Below are 27,339 nucleotides of genomic sequence, written 5' to 3'. Positions count from 1 at the left end.
ACAGCAAAGGAAACAGCTGACAAAACCAAAATACAACCAACAGAATGGGAGAAGATATTTGCAAATGTCTTATCAGATAAAGGGCCAGTATCCAAAATCTATAAAGAACTTACCAAACTCAACACCCAAAGAACAAATAATCCAATCAGGAGGGGTGCCTGGGTGGCTCAGTCGGTTAAATGCCTGCCTTCGGCTAGGGTCCTGATCTCAGTGTCCTGGGATCAAGACCCACCTCGGGCTCCCTGTCTGCTTCTCCCTCTTCCTCTGCCCCTCCCCCCTGCTCATGCACAGGCACTCTCTCTCTCAAATAAGTATATTTTTAAAAAATAATCCAATCAGGAAATGGGCAGAAGACATGAACAGACATTTCTCTGGAGAAGACATACAAATGGCCAATAGACACATGAAAAAGTGCTCAGCATCACTCAGCATCAGGGAAATACAAATCAAAACCACAGTGAGATACCACCTCACACCGGTCAGAATGGCTAAAGTTAACAACACAGAAAACAACAGATGTTGGCAAGGATGTGGAGAAAGGGGAACACTTTAGCACTGTTGGTGGGGATGCAAACTGGTGCAGCCACTCTGGAAAACAGTATGGCAGTTCCTCAAAAAATTAAAAAACAGAACTACCCTATGACCCAGCAATTGCACTGCTAGGTATTTACCCCAAAGGTACAAATGTAATGATCCGAAGGGGCACCTGTACCCCAATGTTTATAGCAGCAATGTCCACAATAGCCAAACTATGGAAAGAGCCCAGATGTCCACTGACAGATGAATGGATAAAGATGTGGTACATATATACAATGGAATACTACTTAGCCAACAAAAAAATGAAATCTTGCCATTTGCAATGACGTGGATGGAACTAGAGGGTATTATGCTGAGTGAAATAAGTCAATCAGAGGAAGACAATTATATGATCTCATTCATACGTGGAATTTAAGAAATAAAACAAAGGAGCATAGGGGAATGGAGGGAAAAATAAAACAAGATGAAATCAGAGAGGGAGACAGACCATAAAAGACTCTTAATCATAGGAAACAAACAGGGTTGCTAGAGCGGAGGGGGGTAGAGGAATAGGGTAACTGGGTGATGAACATTAAGGAGGGCATGTGATGTAATGAGCACTGGGTATTATATAAGATTGATGAATCACTGAACTCTACCTCTGAAACTAATAATACACTATATGTTAATAAAAAAAATTCATAGCAGAAACTTAAAGTTCAATAATCAAGATATTCTGGATGCAGAAATTATGTTTTAAACAGAAAAGGATTTCATAATTTAGCTAATACTCATTGAAGAAATTAAGTGTTCTACCTCAAAACGCTGATTTTACAAAAGTGCTACAAATTTAATTTTTAATGCTTTTCTAAAGAAAAATCTAAACATTTATTAATTGTAATTGTTTGTAATTAATTATTTTTAAGACTTCTATGAAGGAATATTACATTTAACCCTTGTAGAAGTAAATATCCAGTTTCTGCTGTCCATAATCTGATTGATCTGATCATAGTATTCATATATGCATTAGTGTGCGGTTTTCAAATAAGTATCTGTGAATCATAAAAAAGCCTGCATTTCTGAATTCAAATACTATGAACTCTAGATTTTCCTAATTATACATAGCAAATAAAAGACAACATATTCTCAAAGCACTTGCCACCCTTCTCTAATATCTTCTCATTCTGTTCTTCTCTGATACATGAATCTATCTTTTGAAATAGGATTGACTACTGCATAAGAAAGGGATGCTATTATTTCTTGGAAGATGAGGTTTGTATCTTTTCCAAGTTCTGTATATCACAAAGAGGAGAGAAATCAAGCATAACAGCAATTCAGAAGTTTATGGAAAAGATGCTTTTTAAAGGTACAATTTATATTTAAAACCCAAAGTCTCAATTCAGTATGAGATGTTGGGAAAAAGAAAATGACTGGACATGAACAAAGACTGATGCACAAGAATAGTATTTTCAGACTTGACAGGAAAAAAAAAATGGAGAGTCTGTCAAACAATAGGGAAGGGCGCCTGGGTGGCTCAGTCGTTAAGCGTCTGCCTTCGGCTCAGGTCATGATCCCAGGGTCCTGGGATCGAGCCCCACATCGGGCTCCCTGTTGGGCGGGGAGTCTGCTTCTCCCTCTCCCACTACCCCTGCTTGTGTTCCCTCTCTTGCTGTCTTTCTCTCTGCCAAATAAATAAATAAAATCTTAAAAAAAAAAAAACAATAGGGAAATAAATTTAGCCATATGTCAGGATACAAGGGCCTATTCAATGACATGGGAAGATGTTCACATCACATACAATGTTAAGTGAAGAGAACAGAATACTGTGCATACAGTTCTCGTCTCCATTTCATACTGCACAAGTAGATTCACAGTGGATGCTTCTGGATGTTGAAATTATGGGTAACATTTCTTCTTTAAACATTTACACATTTTTTCTATAGTGAGGTTCTGCTTACAATTACATGGAGGGAAAAGGTTATAAAAATATTTAGGAAAACATCTCCTCAAGTTCATTCTGCCAATCTCATCCTAATCAAACTCCCCAAAGCAAAATTGTATGGTAAGAACCAACGATTCATTCAGAAATGAACCCAAATCCCTTACTTTCCAATAAGATTCAAGATCAGTTTGAAAGCAGAATTGTAGAAAATTCTCACAGAATGAACAATCACTTTCTGTAACAGGTCAATTCTAATGGTTGTGAAACACCATTCATAAGGTTAAAATAAAAAATAAAATAGTAAGATATGCTCGCAACATAAAATTGATTTTTAATTGTTTTTTTAAAGATTTATTTATTTACTTGAGCATGAGAGAGAGACAGAGAGTGCCAGCGTGCGAGTGGGGGAAGGGGCAGAGGGGGAGAATATCCAAGTAGACTCCTGTGCTGAGCTCGGAGCCCGACATGGGGCTCCATCCTAGGAGCCATGAGATCAGGACCAAGAGTTGGTCACTTAACAACTGAGCCACCCAGGCACCCCTGATATTTAATTATTCTAAAGTAGGTTTCCTGATATTTAGCATCTAATTTGTTTAAAATGAAATAGAAGAATATGTATATGACAAAGGCTTACAATGACCCTTTCAAGCAATGAGGGTGTCCCCTTGACAATTAGAAGGACTGCTAGTGTCTCCCTCAGATGGCCTCACTAATGCCTTCTGATTGGCTGCTGGTAATGGGTCTTGCAGCATGAACACAACACTCCGGAGTCATTCTTCTGTAAGCATCTGCAGGCAGGCATTATTATTATATTTTTTACATTTTTTATTATTTTGTTAATCACCATACATTGCATCATTAGTTTTTGATGTAGTGTTCCATGATTCATTGTTTGTGTATAACACCCAGTGCTCCATGCAGAACGTGTCCTCTTTAATACCCATCACCAGGCTAACCTATCCCCTCACCCCCCTCCCCTCTAGAACCCTCAGTTTGTCAGAGTCCATAGTCTCTCATGGTTCGTCTCCCCCTCCGATTTCCCCCCCTTCAGTCTTCCCTTCCTGCTATCTCTGCACCCCAGGAGATGACATGGTTTTTAATAGAAAGTAAAGGTTCAAAAACCATTAGAAAAGTGAAGGAACTATATGTCAAATATCATCCACATTGTACAAGAACATTATGCCTATCTTGCTCCTTTCTCTATTCTATTGGTACTTCCACTGAAGCTGACAATCCGTCAGCCTAATTACTCTGTACTCCTGTAAATCATGAAAGCTTACTTTTCTCATGGTAATATATTTGTTTTGCCTCATAGCTTTGTTGAAATCTTTTCTTTTACCCCCATTGTTTCTTTTCAAGGTATACCAATTTAAAAAAACCCAGTCTTAAGCTAGCATCCCATAATACCACTTCCTTATTTTTCCACAGTGGTTCTTACTCTTTGAGGCTGTGTACTCTTTAGGAAACCGAGGAAAGCTATGGACCTCTCTCCAGAAAAATTCACATACATACACTTTGTGAAATAAGCACACATTTTTTATATTTCAGGGGATTCACAGACTCTCGTCAGCCCCATTCAAGGACTCTCAGGATACTAACTCTTGGTGCACATGGCTTCTATGTTTTAGTTCATTATTATACAAATGCTTATATGGATTTGTCACTTAGCATGCTTTAAACATTATTTTTAAGAGACAACACCTGCTGCCATAAAAATTAGACAGGGATAAATTGATACAACCTTTATTCACTCAGTAGCTTTGTAACTGGAAGGTACATTCAATTACTGCAGCACCTATGGGAGCACTTCTACAACAATGAACAAGAAGGATGTGGGCCCTGCTGGCAAGAAGGTCACAAGGTAAAAGAAGGGCTGAGAGTCTAACAAAAGGATACCAAAATGACATGACTGAAGAATTCCAGGCTGGACGCAGGGACAGCAGTCAAAGCTGATGTGATAAACTAGACAAGAGAAGATGACAGGCTGGGTTAGGATAGTTTTGGGGGGAAACTAAGAAGATCTAGAATAAGAAACATCAACAGGGCTTGGCTGTTAGGTAGAAGTCAGAGACGACACAGAGGTTCTGCGTTGAGCACGCTGAGATGGGGAAACAGGAGAAGATGGTTTGGGAGAAAACAGATGGGTTCTCCTGTCCTGCTGTAGGCCCTAGCTAGCAGACAGCTGGATGAACGGGTGTGAGCTCAGAGAGATTGGGAGCTTTAGTAGCCAGAACAAAAACCATGGAAAAGGGTACAGTTGCTCAGAGAGGTGAGCCCAGGATAGAAATCTGAAGGACCAAGCAGAGTCTAAAAGAGGCAGGAAAAGATATCAGAGGAGAAAACTAGGAGTGTGTGGTTCCTTTCCTGTTCAGATGCCACTATCATCTATTTTCCTAAAGGAAATTTCTCTGAATCCTTTGGGCATCTTTAATCTTACAAATAGGTGGAGAGCTGTATAAACAAAAATGTTTACAAACATTTTATGATATGCTCTTGCTATAAATCAAAATCAATGTGTATTTATAGTACACATTAAAAAACATTAAATAAATATAAAGGAAGCGTGGGAATAAGTTAAGTGATATCAGATAACAATCACTGCTTTCATCACATAATACTGTATATCTTTAAACCCAAAATTAAGACAATAGAAACGTGAAGTAAAACTATATATCATATTTCTAAAACATAATAGCTATGTATATGTATTACAACTTATGAAGTATTTTGATCACAATCCTATTTAATTCTTACATAAAAGCCATAATTAAAGTGCAGAGGATTTTTTTTTTAAATGTTTTATTTATTTATTCATGAAAGTCAGAGAGAGAGAGAGAGAGAGAGGCAGAGGCAGAGGGAGAAGCAGGCTCCCCGCCCAGCAGGGAGCCCAATGCGGGACTCGATCCCAGGACCCTGGGATCATGACCCGAGCCGAAGGCAGACGCTTAACCATCTGAGCCACCCAGGCGCCCCAGTGCAGAGGAATTTTTATCCCCCTTCTGCCAATGAAGAAATCAACACTCAGAAAGGTAAAGGGACTCTCCTAAAACCACAGTCTAGAGAATAGCAGAGCAATTCCCACTAAACCATGACGCTCTCATGTGGTTCAGTATCATATGGGGAAAGAATTTCCTATTCTGTGAATTTTAAGTATAAACTTCGAGTGTGTGTGTGTGTGTGAGAGAAAGAGAGACAGAGAGAGAGAGAGGAACAAACACTGTTTTTACTTTGCACCATTATGCCACTACTTTTCGCCGGGCTGGTTGTTCAGAGACACTGGTTCAAGTGGCTGAGGCCAGACCAGCAGTGCAGTAAGCAGCTGACTCACCTAATCTGCTGCGTCTAATCTCCTCTGGTGAGACGGGCCGCAGCTTTCTTTCTGCTTTGATTTCTTCTAATATTCTTTCATGGAGGCTCCGTGGCCGTGGTGGAGTGGGTTTCAGTTTTCTGGCTGAGACCTTGGGGGGAAAAAAGTAATGGCTATAGACTTCAGTGGTTGTCTTTAAATAATTCTTACTGAAGTCCATTCCTCTAGTGCAGTATTATGAAATTGTATTTCATTGATTGCAACACTGACAAAGGACTACTTTAAGCAACAGGGAGATTACTGGATTTCACAGTAACTTAGTCATATGTGCTCAACCAATTGTAAGGAGTCAGTTTTGCTGAAGTTATAATTATGTTCACAATATGCTACCATGAATCAACTGAAATGTAACCTATACTTTATCTATTACTATTACTGTTTTTAAAAGTAACATTTCTGAGTAAATCATCACAACCTTCTTAGATTACTCTTGTTATCTTCTTTCTATAGTTGAAGAAATAAAGGCTGAGAGAGGCTGATTAATATCCTTAGGGACATGTGGCTACTAAACTGCACCATAACTCAGGTTGTTTTGAGTTAAATCATCTTAAGACAGCTTTGTATTGAATAATGTTAAGTACTTTTTCTGTGACTGAAGAGTATAACTTACAGTTAGGCTTCATCATTCTGAGAATAAAAGATCGGTGTAAAAACTACCTCAAGAGCTGAGTTCCAGAGACCACGTCCTACAGGACAGCACATTGCTATGTGACCTCCAACAAAGGGGAACACTCAGATCACATACCGGATTTAAAGGGGGTCTTGATCTGATGAAGTCCAGGATGATTTCATGAGCACTTTTTTTTAACCGAGGGGGAATATCACCATTGACCTGAAAGGAGACAAAAAGTACAAGATCCATATGACTCTAGGATTATCATTATGTTTCTGGATACAGCTGTTACCTCAAAATTACTGAAAGTGTACTTTGGCTCTACCAAAGATGTATTTCGAATCAATAAAATGGAGAATAAATAGCTGAGTGATTCAGAGCAAAAATAACCATGTAGAATTGAAGAAAATACAAGTTCATAAAGTGAATCACTAGTTCTACCACTTGGTGAAAATATATACTAGACTCATCCTTTCCTACAAAAAGTTTCTAAAATTATGAATGTGAATGGAATAAATAATACTATGCTTATTAATTATTTTATAACTTATAAAGCCTTTTACTTCTTATTTTCATCCTTGTACAAAACTTAGGTATCAGGAAGGACTGGTGACTTGAGTCACATTCTACAAATAAAACTCAGGCTCATGTCAAGGAGGGTATCTGGGGCAGTCACACAATTAGTAAGTTCGAGAGTTTTGGTAGAGCCCTCATCTGCCTCTGACTCCTGCTCTTACGTACTCTCTTTATAGCAATGTGTTATAGAAAGAAAGTTTTTTTAAAAAGATTTTATTTATTTGATAGAGAGACACAGCGAGAGAGGGAACACAAGCAGGGGGAGTGGGAGAAGGAGAAGCAGGCTTCCCATGGAGCAGGGAGCCCTATGTGGGGCTCGATCCCAGGACCCTGGGATCGTGACCTGACCTGAAGGCAGACGCTTAACTGACTGAGCCACCCAGGTGCCCCTAAAAAGAAATTTTTAAAAGCAATTTAAGAAAACCCCAGAAACCCACAAAAAATAACAATTTAAATTCACATTCTGACCACCCCAGAAGGCACAGTCGTGACCATTTTGTCCTATTTATTTCCTAGTCTTAATATGAAAAAAATAGAACCTGCTAGGCATTTTCTGTCATGCTCCTCATGAAAGATGGATGAAAAAAGAAATGTTAACAAGTTATAAATTTTTAAAAATGACAAATACCTAATACTTCTCAAAATCCAGAAAATTAGCATACTGTTTTCATTAATGCCTGACTGAAAAATCTCCTTTCCCCTTCTACTTTGGAGACCTCTTTGATTACCCCATCATATTCTAATAACTTTATAATATCAATTTTTTTGGAGAGAAGAAAAAGATAATTTGGTTATTCCTCTTGCATCGATGGTTGATTTTTTTATTTCAGTAGGTTAGAAATGTTTCTTTATGCTTCACAACTCGTTATTGGAAATGTCACTTAAATTTTAGAATTATTGTAAAATTCGGTAAAATCTTTTTCAGGTTTTTTTTTTTAAAGATTTATTATTTGAGAGGAGAGAGTGTGAGAGCCCAAGGTGGGGGAGGGGCAGAGGGAGAAGCAGACTCCCAGCTGAGCGATCCCAGGACCCTGAGATCATGACCTGAGCTGAAGGCAGACACTTAACTGACTGAGCCACCCAGGTGCCCCTCAGGTATTTTTGTAAGACTGTAAGATTTCAGGGTGTGCACAGTTTTCTTGTCCTCACCAACCTTAAATACTACTTTAATTGCTCACAAGTCATTAATCAGTTGGTTATTCCTCACTGCAGATGTATGAGCTTTGATTTTTTGTCCATGTTGCTACTTTGTGTCTACTGACAAATAACGTTAAATATATTTTTTTTAAAAAGGACCTGAATTGTCACTCCCAAGCCCAGTCTGCTCCCCAAATGCGACCCCTCTGAGTTCAGGGTGTGTGAAAAGCCTGCTGTGACCTACACAGCATCCACTCTCTTCTTCCCTGGGCCACACCTCCCACCCCTGAATGAAGCCAGGATGGCCCATGGAAAGATTTAGGAGTAAAAGCTGCTTGAACTGCTAGTACTTGGTGTAAGGAGGGCATGTCTGCTAGCAGCCCACCTGGAGGCTTAACGGGACAGGACGACAGCCCCCTACCTATGGATTTGGTGTTACATAAGATTTTTTAAAAAATCCTTATTGTATGGAACAACTTAAATCAGACTTTCCTATTATTTTCAACTCTAATCCTGAGCAGGATAATACATATCTTTCTAGCCATTTTTCATATGATTTTACTTCAATGTTTATTTTCCATCACAACACCAGTGTTTAGGGAATTGGTTTAAATAAGGCCAGGGTTGTAAACTCCGTTCCCCAAACAAGCACGTAAGTTCAGTTTCCACACTAGTCAGAAACTGTGCCCTGGATCCCAATTACAAAATGTGCATCAGTGCTCATGAGGTAGATGGCAGAACGGTATGGAAGTGAGTCAGTGAAAGTCCATACCAGGATGAAAAAAAGTAACTTTGTGCTAATAATGTCATTCTGCTGCTGACTCAGTGAAATTATTTTCCTATAAATACAGAACACATACTGAAACAAGCTCTCTGAGCTGCAATGATAAATGATTCCTGGATGAACAAAATAGTAGAGCCACAAGTAAATAAGACATTTATACAACTTGATCTCATTTCTGAGCCACAGTTTCTTAACTTCTAAATAACAGATGTTGTTTCTACATCTGCATTTTTAAAAAGTGAGTTATTTGAAGCTATTTTTTAGAATTAGAGCATTTTACTCAAACATTTTAGAAAAAGCCAACTGAAATGTCTTACACTTCTGTAACTTAATATTCTGAATAATATCCAATATGGCTAAGCCACCAACTCCAAACATCAGCACAACTGTACCGAAAACAGAGGATTACTATGGTATGGTTATGTAGTTCAAACCTGAGGATGAAATTAAAAACATCTCAGCATAGTACTTCGGGTAAACATAGACCATGTTTGAAAGCTCTCTGTGTTTACTCTTTATAAAAATATTTGTTTTTATTTTTATTTATTTATTTATTTATTTATTTCTGTTAATCACCATACATTACATCATTAGTCTTTGATGTAGTGTTCCATGATTCATTGTTTGCGTATAACACCCAGTGCTCCATGCAGTACGTGCCCTCTTTAATACCCATCACCAGGCTAACCCATCCCCGCACCCCTCTCCCCTCTAGGACCCTCAGGTTGTTTCTCAGAGTCCATGCTCTCTCATGGTTCATCTCCCCCTCCGATATCCCCCCCTTCATTCTTCCCTTCCTGCTATTTCTTCTTCTTCTTTTTTTTTTTTAACATACAACGTATTATTTGTTTCAGAGGTACAGGTCTGTGATTCAACAGTCTTACACAACAGCATATACCCTCCCCAATGTCTATCATGCAGCCGCCCCATCCATCCCACCCTCTACCACTCCAGCAACCCTCAGTTTGTTTCCTGAGATTAAGAATTCCTCATATCAGTGAGGTCATATGATACATGTCTTTCTCTGATTGACTTATTTCGCGCAGCATAATACCCTCCAGTTCCATCCACGTCGTTGCAAATGGCAAGATTTCATTCCTTTTGATGGCTGCATAATATTCCATTCCATAACATTCCATATATACACCACATCTTCTTTATCCATTCATCTGTCATTGGACATCTTGGCTCTTTCCACAGTTTGGCTATTGTGGTCATGCTGCTATAAACATCAGGGTGCACGTACCCCTTTAGATCCCTACATTTGTATCTTTGGGGTAAATACCCAGTAGTGCAATTGCTGGATCATATGGTAGCTCTATTTTCAACTTTTTGAGGAACCTCCATACTGTTTTCCAGAGTGGCTGCACCAGCTTGCATTCCCACCAACAGGGTAGGATGGTTCCCCTTTCTCCGCATCCCCGCCAACATCTGTCATTTCCTGACTTGTTAATTTTAGCCCTTCTGACTGGTGTGAGGTGGTATCTCATTGAGGTTTTGATTTGGATTTCCCTGATGCCGAGCGATGTTGAGCACTTTTTCATGTGTCTGTTGGCCATTTGGATGTCTTCTTTGGAAAAATGTCTGTTCATGTCTTCTGCCCATTTCTTGATTGGATTCTTTGTTCTTTGGGTGTTGAGTTTGATAAGTTCTTTATAGATTTTGGATACTAGCCCTTTATCTGATATGTCATTTGCAAACACCTTCTCCCATTCTGTCAGTTGTCTTTTGGTTTTGTTGACTGTTTCTTTTGCTGTGCACAAGTTTTTTATCTTGATGAAGGCCCAATAGTTCATTTTTGCCCTTGCTTCCCTTGCCTTTGGCCATGTTTCTAGGAAGAAGTTGCTGCAGCTGAGGTCAAAGAGGTTGCTGCCTGTGTTCTCCTTTAGGATTTTGATGGACTCCTGTCTCACATTTAGGTCTTTCAACCATTTTGAGTCTATTTTTGTGTGTGGTGTAAGGAAATGGTCCAGTTTCATTCTTCTGCATGTGGCTGTCCAATTTTCCCAACACCATTTGTTGAAGAGACTGGCTTTTTTCCATTGGACATTCTTTCCTGCTTTGTCGATGATTAGTTGACCATAGAGTTGAGGGTCCATTTCTGGGCTCTCTATTCTGTTCCATTGATCTATGTGTCTGTTTTTGTGCCAGTACCATACTGTCTTGATGATGACAGCTTGTAATAGAGCTTGAAGTATGGAACTGTGATGCCACCAGCTTTGTTTTTTTTTTTTTTTTCAAAATTCCTCTGGCTATTCGGGGTCTTTTCTGGTTCCATACAAATTTTAGGATTATTTGCTCCATTTCTTTAAAAAAGGTGGATGGTATTTTGATGGGGATTGCATTGAATGTGTAGATTGCTCTAGGTAGCATTGACATCTTCACAATATTTGCTCTTCCAATCTATGAGCATGGAACGTTTTTCCATTTCTTTGTGTCTTCCTCAATTTCTTTCATGAGTATTTTGTAGTTTTCTGAGTACAGATCCTTTGCCTCTTTGGTTAGATTTAGTCCTAGGTATCTTATGGTTTTGGGTGCAATTGTAAATGGGATCAACTCCTTAATTTCTCTTTCTTCTGTCTTGTTGTTGGTGTATAGGAATGCCACTGATTTCTGTGCATTGATTTTATATCCTGCCACTTTACTGAATTCCTGTATGAGTTCTAGCGGTTTTGGGATGGAGTCTTTTGGGTTTTCCACATAAAGTATCATATCATCTGCAAAGAGTGAGAGTTTGACTTCTTCTTTGCTGATTCGGATGCCTTTTATTTCTTTTTGTTGTCTGATTGCTGTGGCTAGGACTTCTAATACTATGTTGAATAGCAGTGGTGATAGTGGACATCCCTGCTGTGTTCCTGACCTTAGGGGGAAAGCTCTCAGTTCTTCCCCATTGAGAATGATATTCACTGTGTGTTTTTCATAGATGGCTTTTATGATATTGAGGTATGTACCCTCGATCCCTATACTCTGAAGAGTTTTGATCAAGAAAGGATGCTGTACTTTGTCAAATGCTTTTTCTGCATCTATTGAGAGGATCATATGATTCTTGTTCTTTCTTTTATTAATGTATTGTATCACACTGATTGATTTGCGGATGTTGAACCAACCTTGCAGCCCAGGGATAAATCCCACTTGGTCGTGGTGAATAATCCTTTTAATGTACTGTTGGATCGTATTGGCTAGTATTTCGGTGAGAATTTTTGCAGCCAGGTTCATCAAGGATATTGGTCTGTAATTCTCCTTTTTGATGGGGTCTTTGTCTGGTTTGGGGATCAAGGTAATGGTGGCCTCATAAAACGAGTTTGGAGGTTCTCCTTCCATTTCTGTTTTTTGGAACAGTTTCAGAAGAATAGGTATTAATTCTTCTTTAAATGTTTGGTAGAATTCCCCTGGGAAGCCATCTGGCCCTGGGCTTTTGTTTCATGGGAGATTTTTGATGACTGCTTCAATTTCCTTAGTGGTTATAGGTCTGTTCAGGTTTTCTATTTCTTCCTGGTTCAGTTTTGGTAGTTGATCCATCTCTAGGAATGCATCCATTTCTTCCAGATTATCTAATTTGCTGGCATAGAGTTGCTCATAATATGTTCTTATAACTGTTTGTATTTCTTTGCTGTTGGTTGTGATCTCTCCTCTTTCATTCATGATTTTGTTGATTTGGGTCATTTCTCTTTTCTTTTTGATAAGTCTGGCCAGGGGTTTATCAATCTTGTTAATTCTTTCAAAGAACCAGCTCCTAGTTTCGTTGATCTGTTCTACTGTTCTTTTAGTTTCCATTTCTTGATTTCTGCTCTGATCTTTATGATTTCTCTTCTCCTGCTGGGTTTAGGCTTTATTTGCTGTTCTTTCTCCAGCTCCTTTAGGTGTAGGGTTAGGTTGTGTACTTGAGACCTTTCTTGTTTCTTGAGAAAGGCTTGTATTGCTATATACTTTCCTCTTAGGACTGCCTTTGCTGCATCCCAAAGATTTTGAATAGTTGTGTTTTCATTTTCATTGGTTTCCATGAATTTTTTAATTCTTCTTTAATTTCCTGGTTGACCCATTCATTCTTTAGTAGGATGCTCTTCAGCCTCCATGTATTTGAGTTCTTTCTGACTTTCCTCTTGTGATTGAGTTCTAGTTTCAAAGCACTGTGGTCTGAAAATAGGCAGGGAATGATCCCAATCTTTTGGTACCGGTTGAGACCTGATTTATGACCTAGGATGTGATCGATTCTGGAGAATGTTCCATGGGCACTAGAGAAGAATGTGAATTCTGTTGCTTTGGGATGGAAGGTTCTGAATATATCTGTGAAGTCCATCTGGTCCTGTGTGTCATTTAAAGTCTTTATTTCCTTGTTGATCTTTTGCTTAGATGATCTGTCCATTTCAGTGAGGGGGGTGTTAAAGTCCCCCACTATTATTGTATTGTTGTCGATGTGTTTCTTTGCTTTTGTTATTAATTGCCTTATATAATTGGCTGCTCCCATGTTAGGGGCATAGATATTTACAATTGTTAGATCTTCTTGTTGGATAGATCCTTTAAGTAGGGTATAGTGTCCTTCCTCATCTCTTATTACAGTCTTTGCTTTAAAATCTGATTTGTCTGATATAAGGATTGCCACCCCAGCTTCTTTTGGTGTCCATTAGCATGGTAAATGGTTTTCCACCCCCTCACTTTCAATCTGGGGGTGTCTTTGGGTCTAAAATGAGTCTCTTGCAGACAGTGTATTGATGGGTCTTGTTTTTTTTATCCAATCTGATAGCCTGTGTCTTTTGATTGGGGCATTTAGCCCGTTTACATTCAGGGTAACTATTGAAAGATAGGAATTTAGTGCCATTGTATTGCCTGTCAGGTGACTTACTGTAAATTGTCTGTGTTCCTTTCTGGTCTATGTTATCTTTAGGCTCTCTCTTTGCTTAGAGGACCCCTTTCAATATTTCTTGTAGGGCGGGTTTCGTGTTTGCAAATTCCTTTAGTTTTGTTTGTCCTGGAAGCTTTTTATCTCTCCTTCTATTTTCAATGACAGCCTGGCTGGATATAGTATTCTTGGCTGCATATTTTTCTCATTTAGTGCTCTGAATATATCATGCCAGTCCTTTCTGGCCTGCCAGGTCTCTGTGGATAGGTCTGTTGCCAACCTAATGTTTCTACCATTGTAGGTTACAGATCTCTTCTCCCGAGCTGCTTTTAGGACTTTCTCTTTGTCTCTGAGACTCGTAAGTTTTACTATTAGATGTTGGGTTGTTGACCTATTTTTATTGATTTTGAGGGGGCTTCTCTGTGCCTCCTGGATTTTGATGCTTGTTTTCTTCCCCAAATTAGGGAAGTTCTCTGCTGTAATTTGCTCCAATATACCTTCTGCCCCTCTCTTTCTTCTTCTTCTGGGATCCCAATTATTCTAATATTGTTTCGTCTTATGGCATCACTTATCTCTAGAATTCTGCCCTCATGATCCAGTAGTTGTTTATCTCTCTTTTTCTCAGCCTCTTTATTTTCCATTATTTGGTCTTCTATATCACTAATTCTCTTCTGCCTCATTTATCCTAGCAGTTAGAGCCTCCATTTTTGAATGCACCTCATTAATAGCCTTTTTGATTTTGACTCGGTTAGATTTTAGTTCTTTTATTTCTTCAGAAAGGGTTTCTCTAGTATCTTCCATGCTTTTTTCAAGCCCAGCTAATATCTTTAAAATGATCATTCTGAACTCTAGTTCTGACATCTTACTAATGTCCATATTGATTAGGTCCCTGGCAGTCGGTACTGCCTCTTGTTCTTTTTTTTGAGGTGATTTTCTCCATCTTGTCATTTTGTCCAGAGGAGATGAGATGAATGAGAGAACAAAATGCTAACAGGGTAACAACGTCCCCAGAAAAATAGACACTAAACAAATCAGAAGAGACTCTGATTCCTTAGATCAGGGGCTCCTATCCTTCTGGCCCAAAAGAATGTCCATTAGCTGCACGCAGATGTTTTTATTCTCTGAGCCCTGGAGTAAAGGGTGTGAGAGCCTTCAAACACACTTACATCCTCATGACCCATCATCTCTGCTGCTTTTCACCACTCACTCACTTCTGCATGTTGGACCACCACTGACCGATCACTAACTCAAGAGAAGTGCTCCGGCTCCCTCGCGTGGCTCAGGAGAAAGCCAAAATATTTGTTTTTAAAGAAATTAGAAAGTGGCACTATACTGATAAGAATAAAAAAAATTTTTAACACCCAGTTTTTGAAGTTAATTAAATGAGTAGTTGAATTTCCACTCTCATTTATCAGGTACATTTACATAAAATAAGGAATTAATAAGAATTTTAGCTTTTTAGACTGAAAACTTGAAAATTTCCCCACATGAACCTGCTCACATTGGAAACTCCATCTGCCCAGCCCCTTGCTCAGTATACACTTACTTAAATGAACTGCATGGATTTAGCATGAAAAGGAAAACAACAGTGGCTACCATGAAGGAGAAACATCTATCCATTTGTCTTCATTTCCTACCCACAGCCTCCAAGTTCAAAAAATGTATTATTTATAGCTAAATAGATTAAATGGCAAGCAGATGCATCACTGATAATTATTATAAAGAACACATTTATAAAATCACCTGTCATTCTGAAGCTCACAGAACCTTCAACAAACAAAAAGCTTAAATAACTTGAGTCTTGAAAAAACTCTTTTTTCTATTTTTGTCTTAAGCAAAGCAGAACCACCAATGGTGACATAAGATTACAAGTAAAGGGGCGCCTGGATGGCTCAGTCGTTAAGTATCTGCCTTCTGCTCAGGTCATGATCCCAGGGTCCTGGGACCGAGCCCCACATCGGGCTCTCTGCCCCGCAGGGAGCCTGCTTCTCCCTCCCCCACTCCCCCTACTTGTGTTCCCTCTCTCGCTGTGTCTCTGTCAAATAAATAAATTTAAAAAAATCTTAAAAAAAAAAACAAACAACTGGGCGCCTGGGTGGCTCAGTTGGTTAAGCGACTGCCTTCGGCTCAGGTCATGATCCTGGAGTCCCTGGATCGAGTCCCGCATCGGGCTCCCTGCTCAGCAGGGAGCCTGCTTCTCCCTCTGACCCTCCCCCCTCTCATGTGCTCTCTCTCTCTCATTCTCTCTGTCTCAAATAAATAAATAAAATCTTAAAAAAAAACCAAACAACAAAAATGTACAAAGCTGATCTATAGTTTATGGATTAATATTGGGCCCCAATCAGATTTCTTTTTTCCCTCAGCCTTATTGAGGTTGAATTGACAAAGAAAAATTATGCATATTTAAAGTGTACAGCATGATTATCTGATATGTGTATATGCATTGTGAAATGCTTACCACAACCAAGCTAATTAACACATCCATCACCTCACATAGTTACTGGTTGTTTTTTGTGTGTGTGTGTGTGGGAACACTTAAGATGTATGTTCTTAGCATATTTCAAGTACACAATACAGTATTATTAACTATAGTCACCATGCTGAGTCCCCAGAACTTACTCATCTTATAACTGAAACCTGTGACTTTTGACCAACATTTAACCAACATCTTTCCAGTTCCCCCATCCCTTAGCCCCTGGAAACCTACTGTTCTACTCTCAGCTTCCATGAGTTTGATTTCTTAAAGTTCACCATAAAAGTGAGATCATACAGTATTTGTCTTTGTGTGCCCAGCTTATTTCACCTAGCATGATGTCCTCCAGGTTCATCCATGATGTTGCAAATGGCAGGATTTTCTTCTGTTTTATGGCTGAATACTATTCCACTGTAGATGCATACACGTTTTCTTTATCCATTCATCTGTTGACATTTAAGCTGTTTCCATAACTTGGCTATTGTGAATAATGCTGCAATACACATGGGAGTGCAGATATTTCTTTGAGATCCCAATTTCATTTCCTTGAGGTGATGACCTGGTCTGTGTCTAATATTTTAGCCTCTCCTCCTCTTTCCACATTTCAGTAGTTACAGTACTGAAGTGGAAAACATACTCTATATCCAGTCTCCACCTCATTTGGGCTTTATTTTATAATCAGGCTATTCAGTGTTTCTCTGTGCTCTGAGCTTCTTAGAAAACTCAGTAAAAATCCTTTTTCTCCCTCTTCTTAAAATTTTATAGAAAACAGGTTGTCTCACTTTTTAAAACCAGTATCTGTATATATGTATACATATACATATATATGTACATGTAACATGCCCAAAATGCTATTGAGTTGATGGCAGAACTGAGATTCTAACATAGTCACCCTATTTCCAGAGTCACTGCTCTTAATTAAGCATCATACATATTGTCTAAAACACATCTAAAGAGATGTTTGATCTTACTCATAAAGAAATGGAAATTAGATGAGATCAGACCTGTAAAACTGGTAGATAAAAGTTTGAGAGTGTAACACAGTATTAGTGAAGAATACAGAACAGGCATTCCTATACACTTACAAAGGAATAGCTTTTTTGAATTAAAAAAATATATGAATGGAATCCTATGTAGGGCTTTTTGTGGGGTTGGCTTTTATTGCTCACCGTTACGTCTCAGAGATTCAGTTACATTGTGGCATGTAGGAGAAATTAATTTCTTTGCTCTTATTCCATTTATTTGCTCACAATTTATTTATTTCACTGTTGGTGGACATTAGGTCACTTCCACATTATGGTACTGCAAAAATGCTAGTTAGTATATTCTTGTGTAAGTCTTCTGGTGCACAGTGTACACACCTGTCCTATTTAAAGAACTCCCTGCCTACCTCAAGGTCATAAAGACGTTCTCCTATGTTACCTTTTTGAAGTTTTATTGGTTTACAGTTGGAAGAGGTCAGTGAGAGGACATGACCACTGGCTGGACCTGGGCAATTCGAGGCTCCTTACCCCCCACACCCTGTCTTTGGAATGTACATTCCATAACTGTTCCTGTACTAAGAGCTACTACTATGGGCCACATTTTTTTTTTTTTTTGTCTATAATGTTCTGCTGTAAACTGGACACTTAAAAAATATATTGTAAGAACTCTAGATTTTGATCTCTCCTTGCAGGGGATGGGTATTGTTGTTTATTTGCTTGGTGACTTGTGTACACTAATTCTGTTAAGTCTACTTCCCCTGCCACATGTAGGTTCGAATGTCTCTGCTCAGTATTTTTTTTTCTCATTAAAATTCTTGTTTTTATTTTTAAGCTTGGCTTCCTAGGGGTTGCCCCTGGGTCAGCAAACTACTTAGTGATCAGCCAATGATAGGTCAGAAGTAGTACCTAAACACAGTGATGCCAGTAAGGCTCCCTTCCTTTATCACGGGAGTTAAATATCTGCCCAGTTTTTACTTTCTGCATTCACAAGACCTCTCTATTTGGCCAGGGACAAAGAGCTCACCTCCTCAGTCTCTCCCAAGTGGGCCCAGCACGAGTACAACCTCTGAGACCCGCAGCAGTAAGTGGGATCTTACCCAACTTTGTCATGTTTCCTAAGTTACTTTGTTCAATTTCTGAGTGGTCTTAGCCACAACTGAGGCCACAGTCTAGCCTCCTTAGCTCTCCTAATTGTCACCCTCTCTACTGCTTTTGATAATGGCTCTTTACTGTTCCAAATAAAGCCATGTTCTATCCTGGTCAGCTGGGCAGAACTTCTAAGATATGGAGCTGGCACCAAATGGGGTGGCATGGGAGCCATCTCTGCCTAAAATGCCAGACTCCCGCTGTTCTTCCTTATATTTTAACATTTCAAGTAAATGAAAGGATTCTTGCCATTAAGCACAGAAGCACTGAATCCTCAAGTGACTTTTTTCATGAGACAGCATCTGTCTGTAAATATCATGAAATGTTGCTACTCACAGCCGCCATAATCCAAGAACTTATTTAGCTTTTTGTCAAAAGAAACCACCATCCAAAGATGAAACTACATGGTTAAAACTTGAATCTTCCTCTACACACACACATGATAAAGAGTAGCCTGATAATGCATGCGTAACTGTGGAATTCAAACAATAAGTGTGGTATGCAGAAAGGAATATATTGTAGTATTGAAGTCTATTTCTTTTAGAGAGTAGATGTCAACTTTGGGGGTAAATTTGCTTACTGAAGTACAAAGTATATATGGTAAAGTGCAGAAATCTTAATTATATGAAAACGAACATAACCTATTGAACCATCATCCAGTTCAAAATCTAGAATACTAGCAGCTCTCTGGTGCCTTCTCCTAGTTGCTACCCCACCCCCACCTGTGATAAACACTATTCTGACTTTGATTACCACAGATAAGCTTTGCTAGCTTTGAACCTAGCCCAAGTCACTCATTTACATTTACCTGCTCTGAAACATCTGAGTTTGCTGTTATATCCCAGGCTGAAGCCTGGAAAAACCAGATTACATTCATAATATACCAGGAGGAGGTCAAAGAGAATCATATACAACATTCTCAAATTCATATAAAATACTCACAACTAAGAAATTTATTTCATTAGACTTGAGAGATCTGGTCAATAGGTCCAAAAGTCATTCCTTATATTTACAGTTAAGTCGCATTTTTGCTATTCAACTTTTGTCCCAAATCCTTAAGCATAAAAATTATTTTTAGTATCCATGATAATAACACAAAAACATATAGTTTAAGATATTAAATCATACTAAAAATTATTTTTGTTGCCACCCACTACAGCCTCCCCTTTAGCAATGTTTTGGAAATGGAAAACATTAAAAAAAAAAAAAGGATTTATTTATTTTAGAGAGAAAGAGAGAGAGAGAAAGAGCGCATGTGCATGGTGGGGAGGGGCGGAAGGAGAGGGGAAGGGACAAGCAGACTCCATGCTGAGTATGGAGCCCAACACAGGGCTTGATCCCATGACCCTGAGATCATGACCTGAGCCACAACCAAAAGTTGGAGGCTTAACCGACTGAGCCACGCAGCTGATATTAGTTCAAACTTGACTGTTATAAAGGTAAGATATCAACTGTAATCTCCAGGGAACTACTAAGAATAAAAGCTTAAAAACTACAGAAAAAATGGGAAGAGAATCTAAATGGGATATAAGAAAAAAAAAAATCACAAAAGAAGGCAGCAATGAAAAAATTAGAGGACAAATGAGATTTAAAACATATAGAAAATAAATATCAAAAGGCAGAAATCAGTTCTTCCTTGTCAGTAATTGTGTTCAGTATAAAGGGAATAAACTCTCTAATTGAAGAAATTGACAGACTGGATAAAGAAAACATGATCCAACTTTGTGCTGTCTACAAGAGACTCAACTTAGATCCAAAGACATGAATAAGCTGAAAGTGAAAGCATGAAAAAAGATATTCTATGCAATCAGTAATCAAAGGTGAGCTGGGCTGGCTATATTAATATCAGACAAAATAAACTTTCAGACAAAAACTGTCACAAAAGACAAAGAAAGACATTATACACTGATAAAGGGTCAATAAATCAAGAAAATATAATAATTATAAATACAAACACACCTAAATATATGAAGCAAACATAGAAAAAATTAAAAATAGAAATAGTTCTATAATAATAGTTGGAGACTTCAATAATGGACAGAACTAGAGAGATCAGTAAGGAAAGAGATAACTTGAACATATAATCTAACTTAAAATAAACCAACTCACATAGAACATTCTACCCAACAGTCTTTTTCTTAAATGCAAAAAGAACATTCTCCATGTTAGACCTCAAAACAAGTCTCAACACATTTAAAAAGACTGAAATACAAAGCATCTTTTCTAATCACAAAGAAAGGAAAGAAACCACTAGCAGAAGGAAAGCTGAAAACATTCACAAATATGTGAAATTTAAAAAACAAACTCCTAATAACCAGCAGGTCAAAGAAGAAATTACGAGTAGAATAATAAAATACTTTGAAATTAATGAAAATGAAAACACAACATACAAAAACTTATGGAATGCAGTAAGAACAGTGCTCAGAGGGAAATTCATAGAGGTAAAGACCTATATTAAGAAAGACAATCTCGGGGTGCCTGGGTGGCTTAGTCGTTAAGCGTCTGCCTTCGGCTCAGGTCATGATCCTAGGGTCCTGGGATCGAGCCCTGCATTGGGCTCCCTGCGCAGCAGGAAGCCTGCTTCTCCCTCTCCCTCTGCCACTCCCCCTGCTTGTGCTCCCTCTCTCGCTGTCTATCAAATAAATAAATAAAATCTTGAAAAAAAGAAAGAAGATCTCAAATCAATAACCTGACTCTATATCTTAAGGGTGTAAAAAGAAAAAACAAGCTAAACCCATCACTTGCACGAGGAAGGAAATGATAAAGATTAGAGAAGAAATAAAGAATAGAAAAATAGATGAAAATAACAAAGCCAAAAGTTGTTTCACTGAAAAGATCAACAAAATTGACAGACTGACCAAGAAAAAGAGAGGATTCAAAATACAAATATCGTAAGTGAAATCAAAGTAGAGACATTAATACAGGCCTTACAGAAATACAAAGCATTATAAGAGAATACTATGATCATTGTACATTAACAAATAAAATAATCTAGGTGAGAGGAACAAATGCCTAGAAAGACATAAACTACAAAACTGATTAAAAAGGAAGGAAGGAAGAAAGTGATGGAGGGAGAAAGTGAGGAAGTAGAGAGAAAGAGAAAGGAGGGGCACCTGGGTAGCTCAGTTGGTTAAGTGTCTGACTCTTGATTTAGGCTCAGTTCATAATCTCAGGATCATGAGACAGTCAGTGCCATGTGTTGTGCTTAAGATTCTCTCTCTCTCTCTCTCTCCCTTTGCCCCTCGCCCCTGCTCACACACTCTCTCTCTCAAAAAAAAAAAAAAAAAGAAGAGAGAAAGGAAATTTGAACAGACTTGTAATAGGTAAAAAAAATTGAGTCAGCAATCAAAAATCTCCCAAAAAAGAAGAGCCCAACACAAGAACACTTCACTGGTAAATTCTACTCAAACTTTTATTTTATTTTATTTATTTAAATTCAATTAGCCAACATATAGTACATCATTAGTTTTTGATGTAGTGTTCAGTGATTCATTAGTTGCATGTAACACCCAGTGCCCATCACATCACGTGCCCTCCTTAATGCCCATCACCCAAAAAAGAATTAATCTCAATCCTTCCCAAATTATTCCAAAAATTAGAAAAGGAGATAACACTTCCTAATTTATTCTATGAGGCCAACATTACCCTCATATCAAGCTAGACATGGACATTATAATACTATGGATTAAATCAGTTCTGAATATGGATGCTAAACTCCTAACTCCTAGTAAGCTGACTTTAGCAGTATATTAAAAAGGATTATACATCATGATCAAGTGGGATTTATCCCATAAATGCAAGGAGGGAAATATACACCACATTAATGGTAATATACCACATTAATGGAATGAAACAAAAGAACCCACACGATTGTCTTAATTGATGCAGAAAAAGGATTTGACAAAATTCTCACACCCTTCCATGATAAAAACACTCAACAAAGTTGGAATGGAAGGAAACTTCCTCAGCATGATAAGTCATTTGTGAAAATCCATAGCTACTCAATGATGAAAAACTGAATGCTTTCCCCCTAACATCAGAAAGAAGACATGGATGCCTGCTTTTTCCATTCAACACTGACATTTCTAGACAGGATAATTAAAAGGCACCTGATTGGAAAAAAAACAAAACAAAACAAAGGCACCCAGATTGGAAAGGAAGAAGTAAAAGTATCTCTCTTCACAGATGACATGATCATATATATAAAAAAATATCCTAAAGAATCCGTCAAGAAAACTATTAGTGCTAATAAACTCAGCAAAGTTGCAGGATATAGGAGCAACGTACACAAATCAGTTGTATGTGTACATATATGTATATATAGTATGTATATCTATGTATAATGTATATACATTAGAAATGAATGGTCCAGAAAAAAACAAAGAAAACAACCCCATTCCTAGTAACATCAAAAAGAATAAAATACTTAAGAACAAATTTAACCAATGAAGTGTAAGACTTGTATACTGAAAACCATAAAACACTGCTGAAAGAAATAAAAGAAGATATAAATGAATGGAAAGACATTCTATGTTTATGGATTGGAAGACTTAATATTGTTAAGATGACAATATAACCTAAAGTGATCTAGAGATTCAATACAATCTCTATCAAATTCTTAATGGTATTTTTTGCAGAAATCGAAAAACCTACTCTAAAATTCACATGGAATCTCAAGGAACCCTGAATTACCAAAACAATCTTGAAAAAGAAAAACAAAGTTGGTGGACTCACTTTTAGATTTTAAAGCTTATCACAAAGCTACAATAATTAACTATAATATATGTATTACATTATAATCACCCCACAATGTGGGATGGGCATAGGATAATCATAACAGATCAATGAAATAGAATTCAGAGTTGAGAAATAAACTCATGCATTCAACTGATTTATCACAATAGAGCCAAGACCATTAAATGGGGGTAAAAATAGTTTCTTCAGCAAATAAATAAATGATGCTGGGACAAACGGGTATCAAAATGCAAAAGAATTGGGCGCCTGGGTGGCTCAGATTTAACCGGTTAAGCTTCTGCCTTCGGCTCAGGTCATGATCCCAGGGTCCTGGGATCAAGTCCCACATCGGGCTCCCTGCTTAGTGGGGAGCCTGCTTCTCCCTCTACCTCTCTCTCTCTTATGAATAAATAAATAAAATCTTTAAAAAAATGCAAAAGAATTATGTTTGATCTTTACCTCACACCATATACAAAAATGAACTTAAAACAGATCAAAGAGCTAAATGTATAGAAGTCTTAGAAGAAAACTTAGGGGTTAATCTCTATAACCTTAGATTTGGTAATGTATTTTTAGATATGACACTGAAAGCCTGAGCAATGGGAGAGAAAGAATAAATTGGACACTGGTAAAATTAAAACCTTTATGCTTCAAAGCACACTGTTAAGAGAGTGAAAAGACAACCTACAGAATGGGAGAAAATATTTGCAAAAAAATATACCCATAGTATATAAAGAATTTTTATAACTCAACCATACAAAGACAAACAACACAACTAAAAAATAGGCACAGGATCTGAACTGACTTTTCTCCAAAGACATACAAATAGCCCACAAGCACATGAAAACACATATAACATCATTAGTCATTATGGAAATGCAAATCAAAACCACAATGAGATTTTACCTCATACTTACTATGGTAGGTATAATTAAAAACTAAAATGGACAGTAAAAAGTGTTGGCAAGAATATGGAGAAACTGAAACTCTCATACACTGCTGGTGGGAACATAAAGTGGTGCAAGTGGTGTGGAAAGCAGTTTGGTGATCTCACAGTAAGTTAAACACAGAATTATTATATGATCCAGCCATTCCACTCTTAGGAATATACCCAAAAGAATCGAAAACAAGTTTTCAAACAAAAACTTGTACATGATTGTTCATAGCAGCACTATTCACAATAGTGAAAAGATGGAAAGAAACCAAATATCCATCATGTGATGAATGGATAATAAAACATGGTATATGCATATTAACAGAATGTTATTCCACCATAAGAAAGAATAAAGTACTCCTACATGCTACAATATGGATGAACCTAGAAAACATTATGCTAAATGAAAGAAGCCAGACACAAAACATTACATATTGTATGATTCCATTTATATAAAATATCCAGAATAGGTAGATCCACTGAGACAGAAAGTAGAAAAGTAGTTGCCAGGGGCTCGGGAGGGAAGATTAGGAGTGATTGTTTCATGGCTACAGGGTTTCCTTTGGGGGTGATGAAATTATTTTGGAACTAGACAGAGGTGGAGGTTGCACAACACTGTGGATATACTAAATGCCACTGAACTGTATGGACACTTTAAAATAGGTAATTTAATGTGAATTTTACCTTAAAATGAATGAATGGGAGAAAGAAAAACCAGACTCTTTAAAAACCTTTCATTTACTACAGAAGAATAATTATTTATGCTTGTAAATACCTTCCAACTTGGATGCACAGTTCTTTGTCATTATGTCTATGTATAATCACATACCATTATTTCCCAAATACATGATCTTAAGTCTCACCCAATATTATATGTTTTACAACATATTACAACCCAGCTGAGACCTGTTAGATCAGCATCTACAAGAGAAATCCATCTCATGTAATTAATTTTTTAAAAGATTTTATTTATATATTAGAGAGAGAGAGAGAGAACGAGTGGGGGGAAGGGCAGAGGGAGAGGGAGAAGCCAACTCCTGGTTGAGCAGGGAGCCCAAGGTGGGGCTTGATCCCAGGACCCTGGGATCATGACCTGAGCTGAAGGCAGATGCCCAATGGACTGAGCCACCCAGGTGCTCCTATCCCATGTAATTCTTAGTATCAGACAAATTTAACTACTATTTAGCATAATTATTTTTTCTGATGAAAAATAAAATGATTTAGCTCTATTGTGGGTGACAGGTAAAAGACTTCAGTTAGAAGTGTTAATAATTTATTAAGCAGAAGCAACATTTACTTATTTTAATCAATAATACGAATTTCTGAATAATTCCTTTAGGATAAGGAGGAAAATCATCTGTGATTACTGTTAAGTGTTCCCACTCAGGATAAAGTTCAGATAAGTAGGCATTTTTTAAAAGACAGCATTGCCAAGTATTGGCAACAGAAATTATCTTGCATTGTTGGTAAAAGTGCAAATTGATACAGTCCTTCTGGAGAAAAGTTTGGCAACATGTATTAAAATTTAAAATGTACATAATCCTTGATCTAACCATCTCACCAACAGAAATTCAAACCAAGGAGATAATTAGATGAGGTGTTGGTTTGAGGATATTCATCATACTAATTAAAAAAATGAAAACTGGAAACAATCTAAATGTCTATCAACAGAGTCTTGGGTAAATAATTAACAGTGCACTAGGAAATACTGTGAAGACATTTAAAAAAGAAACCATCTACATTCATTCTTCATAGGAATTATAGAGTGCAAAGGGCTCCCATTATGGAGAATCTGTTTTTTTCTTGTGTCAAATCCCATTATTCCTCGGACTTTGAACATTGTTTTTTGGCATATAGGCTCTTACACTTAGCTTAGCACACCGTTGTTAATGCTTGCCTAATTACCAGTGTCTCCCACCATACTGTGAATTTCCTGGGAATAAGGACTGTATTATGTCCTTTTCCAGAGTCTAGAATAGTGCCTGGCACACAAGAAGTGCTCAATAAATATTTGTTAAATTAGGGGCGCCTGGGTGGCTCAGTTGGTTAAGCATCTGCCTTCGGCTCAGGTCCTGATCTCAGCGTCCCAGGATGGAGCCCCGCATCAGGCTCCCTGCTCAGTAGGGAGTCAGCTTCTCCTTCTCCCTCTGCTCCTTCCCCCTTCTTGTGTGTGCGCTCTCTCTCTGACAAAATCTTTAAAAAAATTTGTTAAATAAAATTAAGAAATACAAAAAAAAATGGTATATGTTTTTAAATGCTTAAATGCACTTGTAATCAAAGAAATATAGATTTTAAAAACGAAAGAGAATTTTCTCCCAGTCAAATTTGTCAATCCCAAAAGACACCCACTTTGGTCAAGGATAGGAAGAAATGGAAAAAACTATTATGTTGTAAATAGTAATCATCACAATATAACTAAAGGGCAATTTGGCCACATGTGTGTAGCACACAGCACAGATTCTGAGGTCAGACGGAATGAAAATGAACACTTGGGAAGTTATGCAGCACCTCTAAACTTCAGTTTCCTCATTTGTAAAGGAAATCAGATTTACTAAGAAGTAAATCAACATGATACTTAGAGCTACAATATTGCAGCTTATTAAAATTAACAAAGAGCTATTTCAATCTATTTATTTTTTAAGTTTATTTATTTAAGTAATCTCTATACCCAATTGGGGCTCAAACCCCTGACCCCAAGATCAAGAGTCATATGCTCTTCAGACTGAGCCAACCAGGTGCCCTACTTAAATCTACTTTAAAACTAAGCCATGTGTTTCGTAAGAATCTTCCACAGAAAATAACTAATTAAATTTTCTTTAAAAATGTGGATATAATTCATTAATTCATCCCACAACTATTTGTTGGGCACAGTATTCAGCAACTGGCTGTGTGTCAGGCACATGGGCTAGTCACAGGGGATATAACAGTGAAAGAACTAAGTCCCTATAATGGTAAGATAGAGAGCGAATCTGAAAATACATGGCAATGTGAACTACTGAAACATGTGGGTAGAGAAGAGGAGAAGGCTCTATGAAGCGACACATGAGCAGAGACCTGACAAGTGATAAAGCAAGTTATGTAGATGTGTGGGAAAAGAGAGTTCCAGGAAAAGGGAGAGCGAAGGCTCAGTTGCAGGAGCATGTGACAGCAACAGACACCAGCATGGCTAAGGAGGGGAAATAACCAGGAAGGGTTGTAGGAGGTGAATTCTCAAAGGTAACCTGTATCAGACTCTGTGGGGCTTTGCAGGCCAAGGTAGGGATGTGGAGTTTGTTCCAAGTGTGATGGAGAACAGTG

General features: G+C 37.9%; 1 protein-coding gene across 1 annotated transcript in view; it reads right to left on the bottom strand.

The window, feature by feature from the left end:
• The window catches only part of SPIRE1 (spire type actin nucleation factor 1), a 203,270-nt gene that overhangs the window by 37,793 nt on the left and 138,138 nt on the right, over positions 1-27,339 (bottom strand). Inside the window, 2 exon segments of the mRNA XM_021683011.1 lie at positions 5,787-5,916; positions 6,571-6,657. Coding sequence (XP_021538686.1) covers positions 5,787-5,916; positions 6,571-6,657 — 217 coding nt within the window.

This window comes from Neomonachus schauinslandi, chromosome 14 (genome assembly GCF_002201575.2).
Source record: "Neomonachus schauinslandi chromosome 14, ASM220157v2, whole genome shotgun sequence".
NCBI classification, from domain to species: Eukaryota; Metazoa; Chordata; class Mammalia; order Carnivora; family Phocidae; genus Neomonachus; species Neomonachus schauinslandi.
Note: the sequence above shows the minus strand (reverse complement) of the source record. Positions and strands in the feature narration are given on the sequence as shown.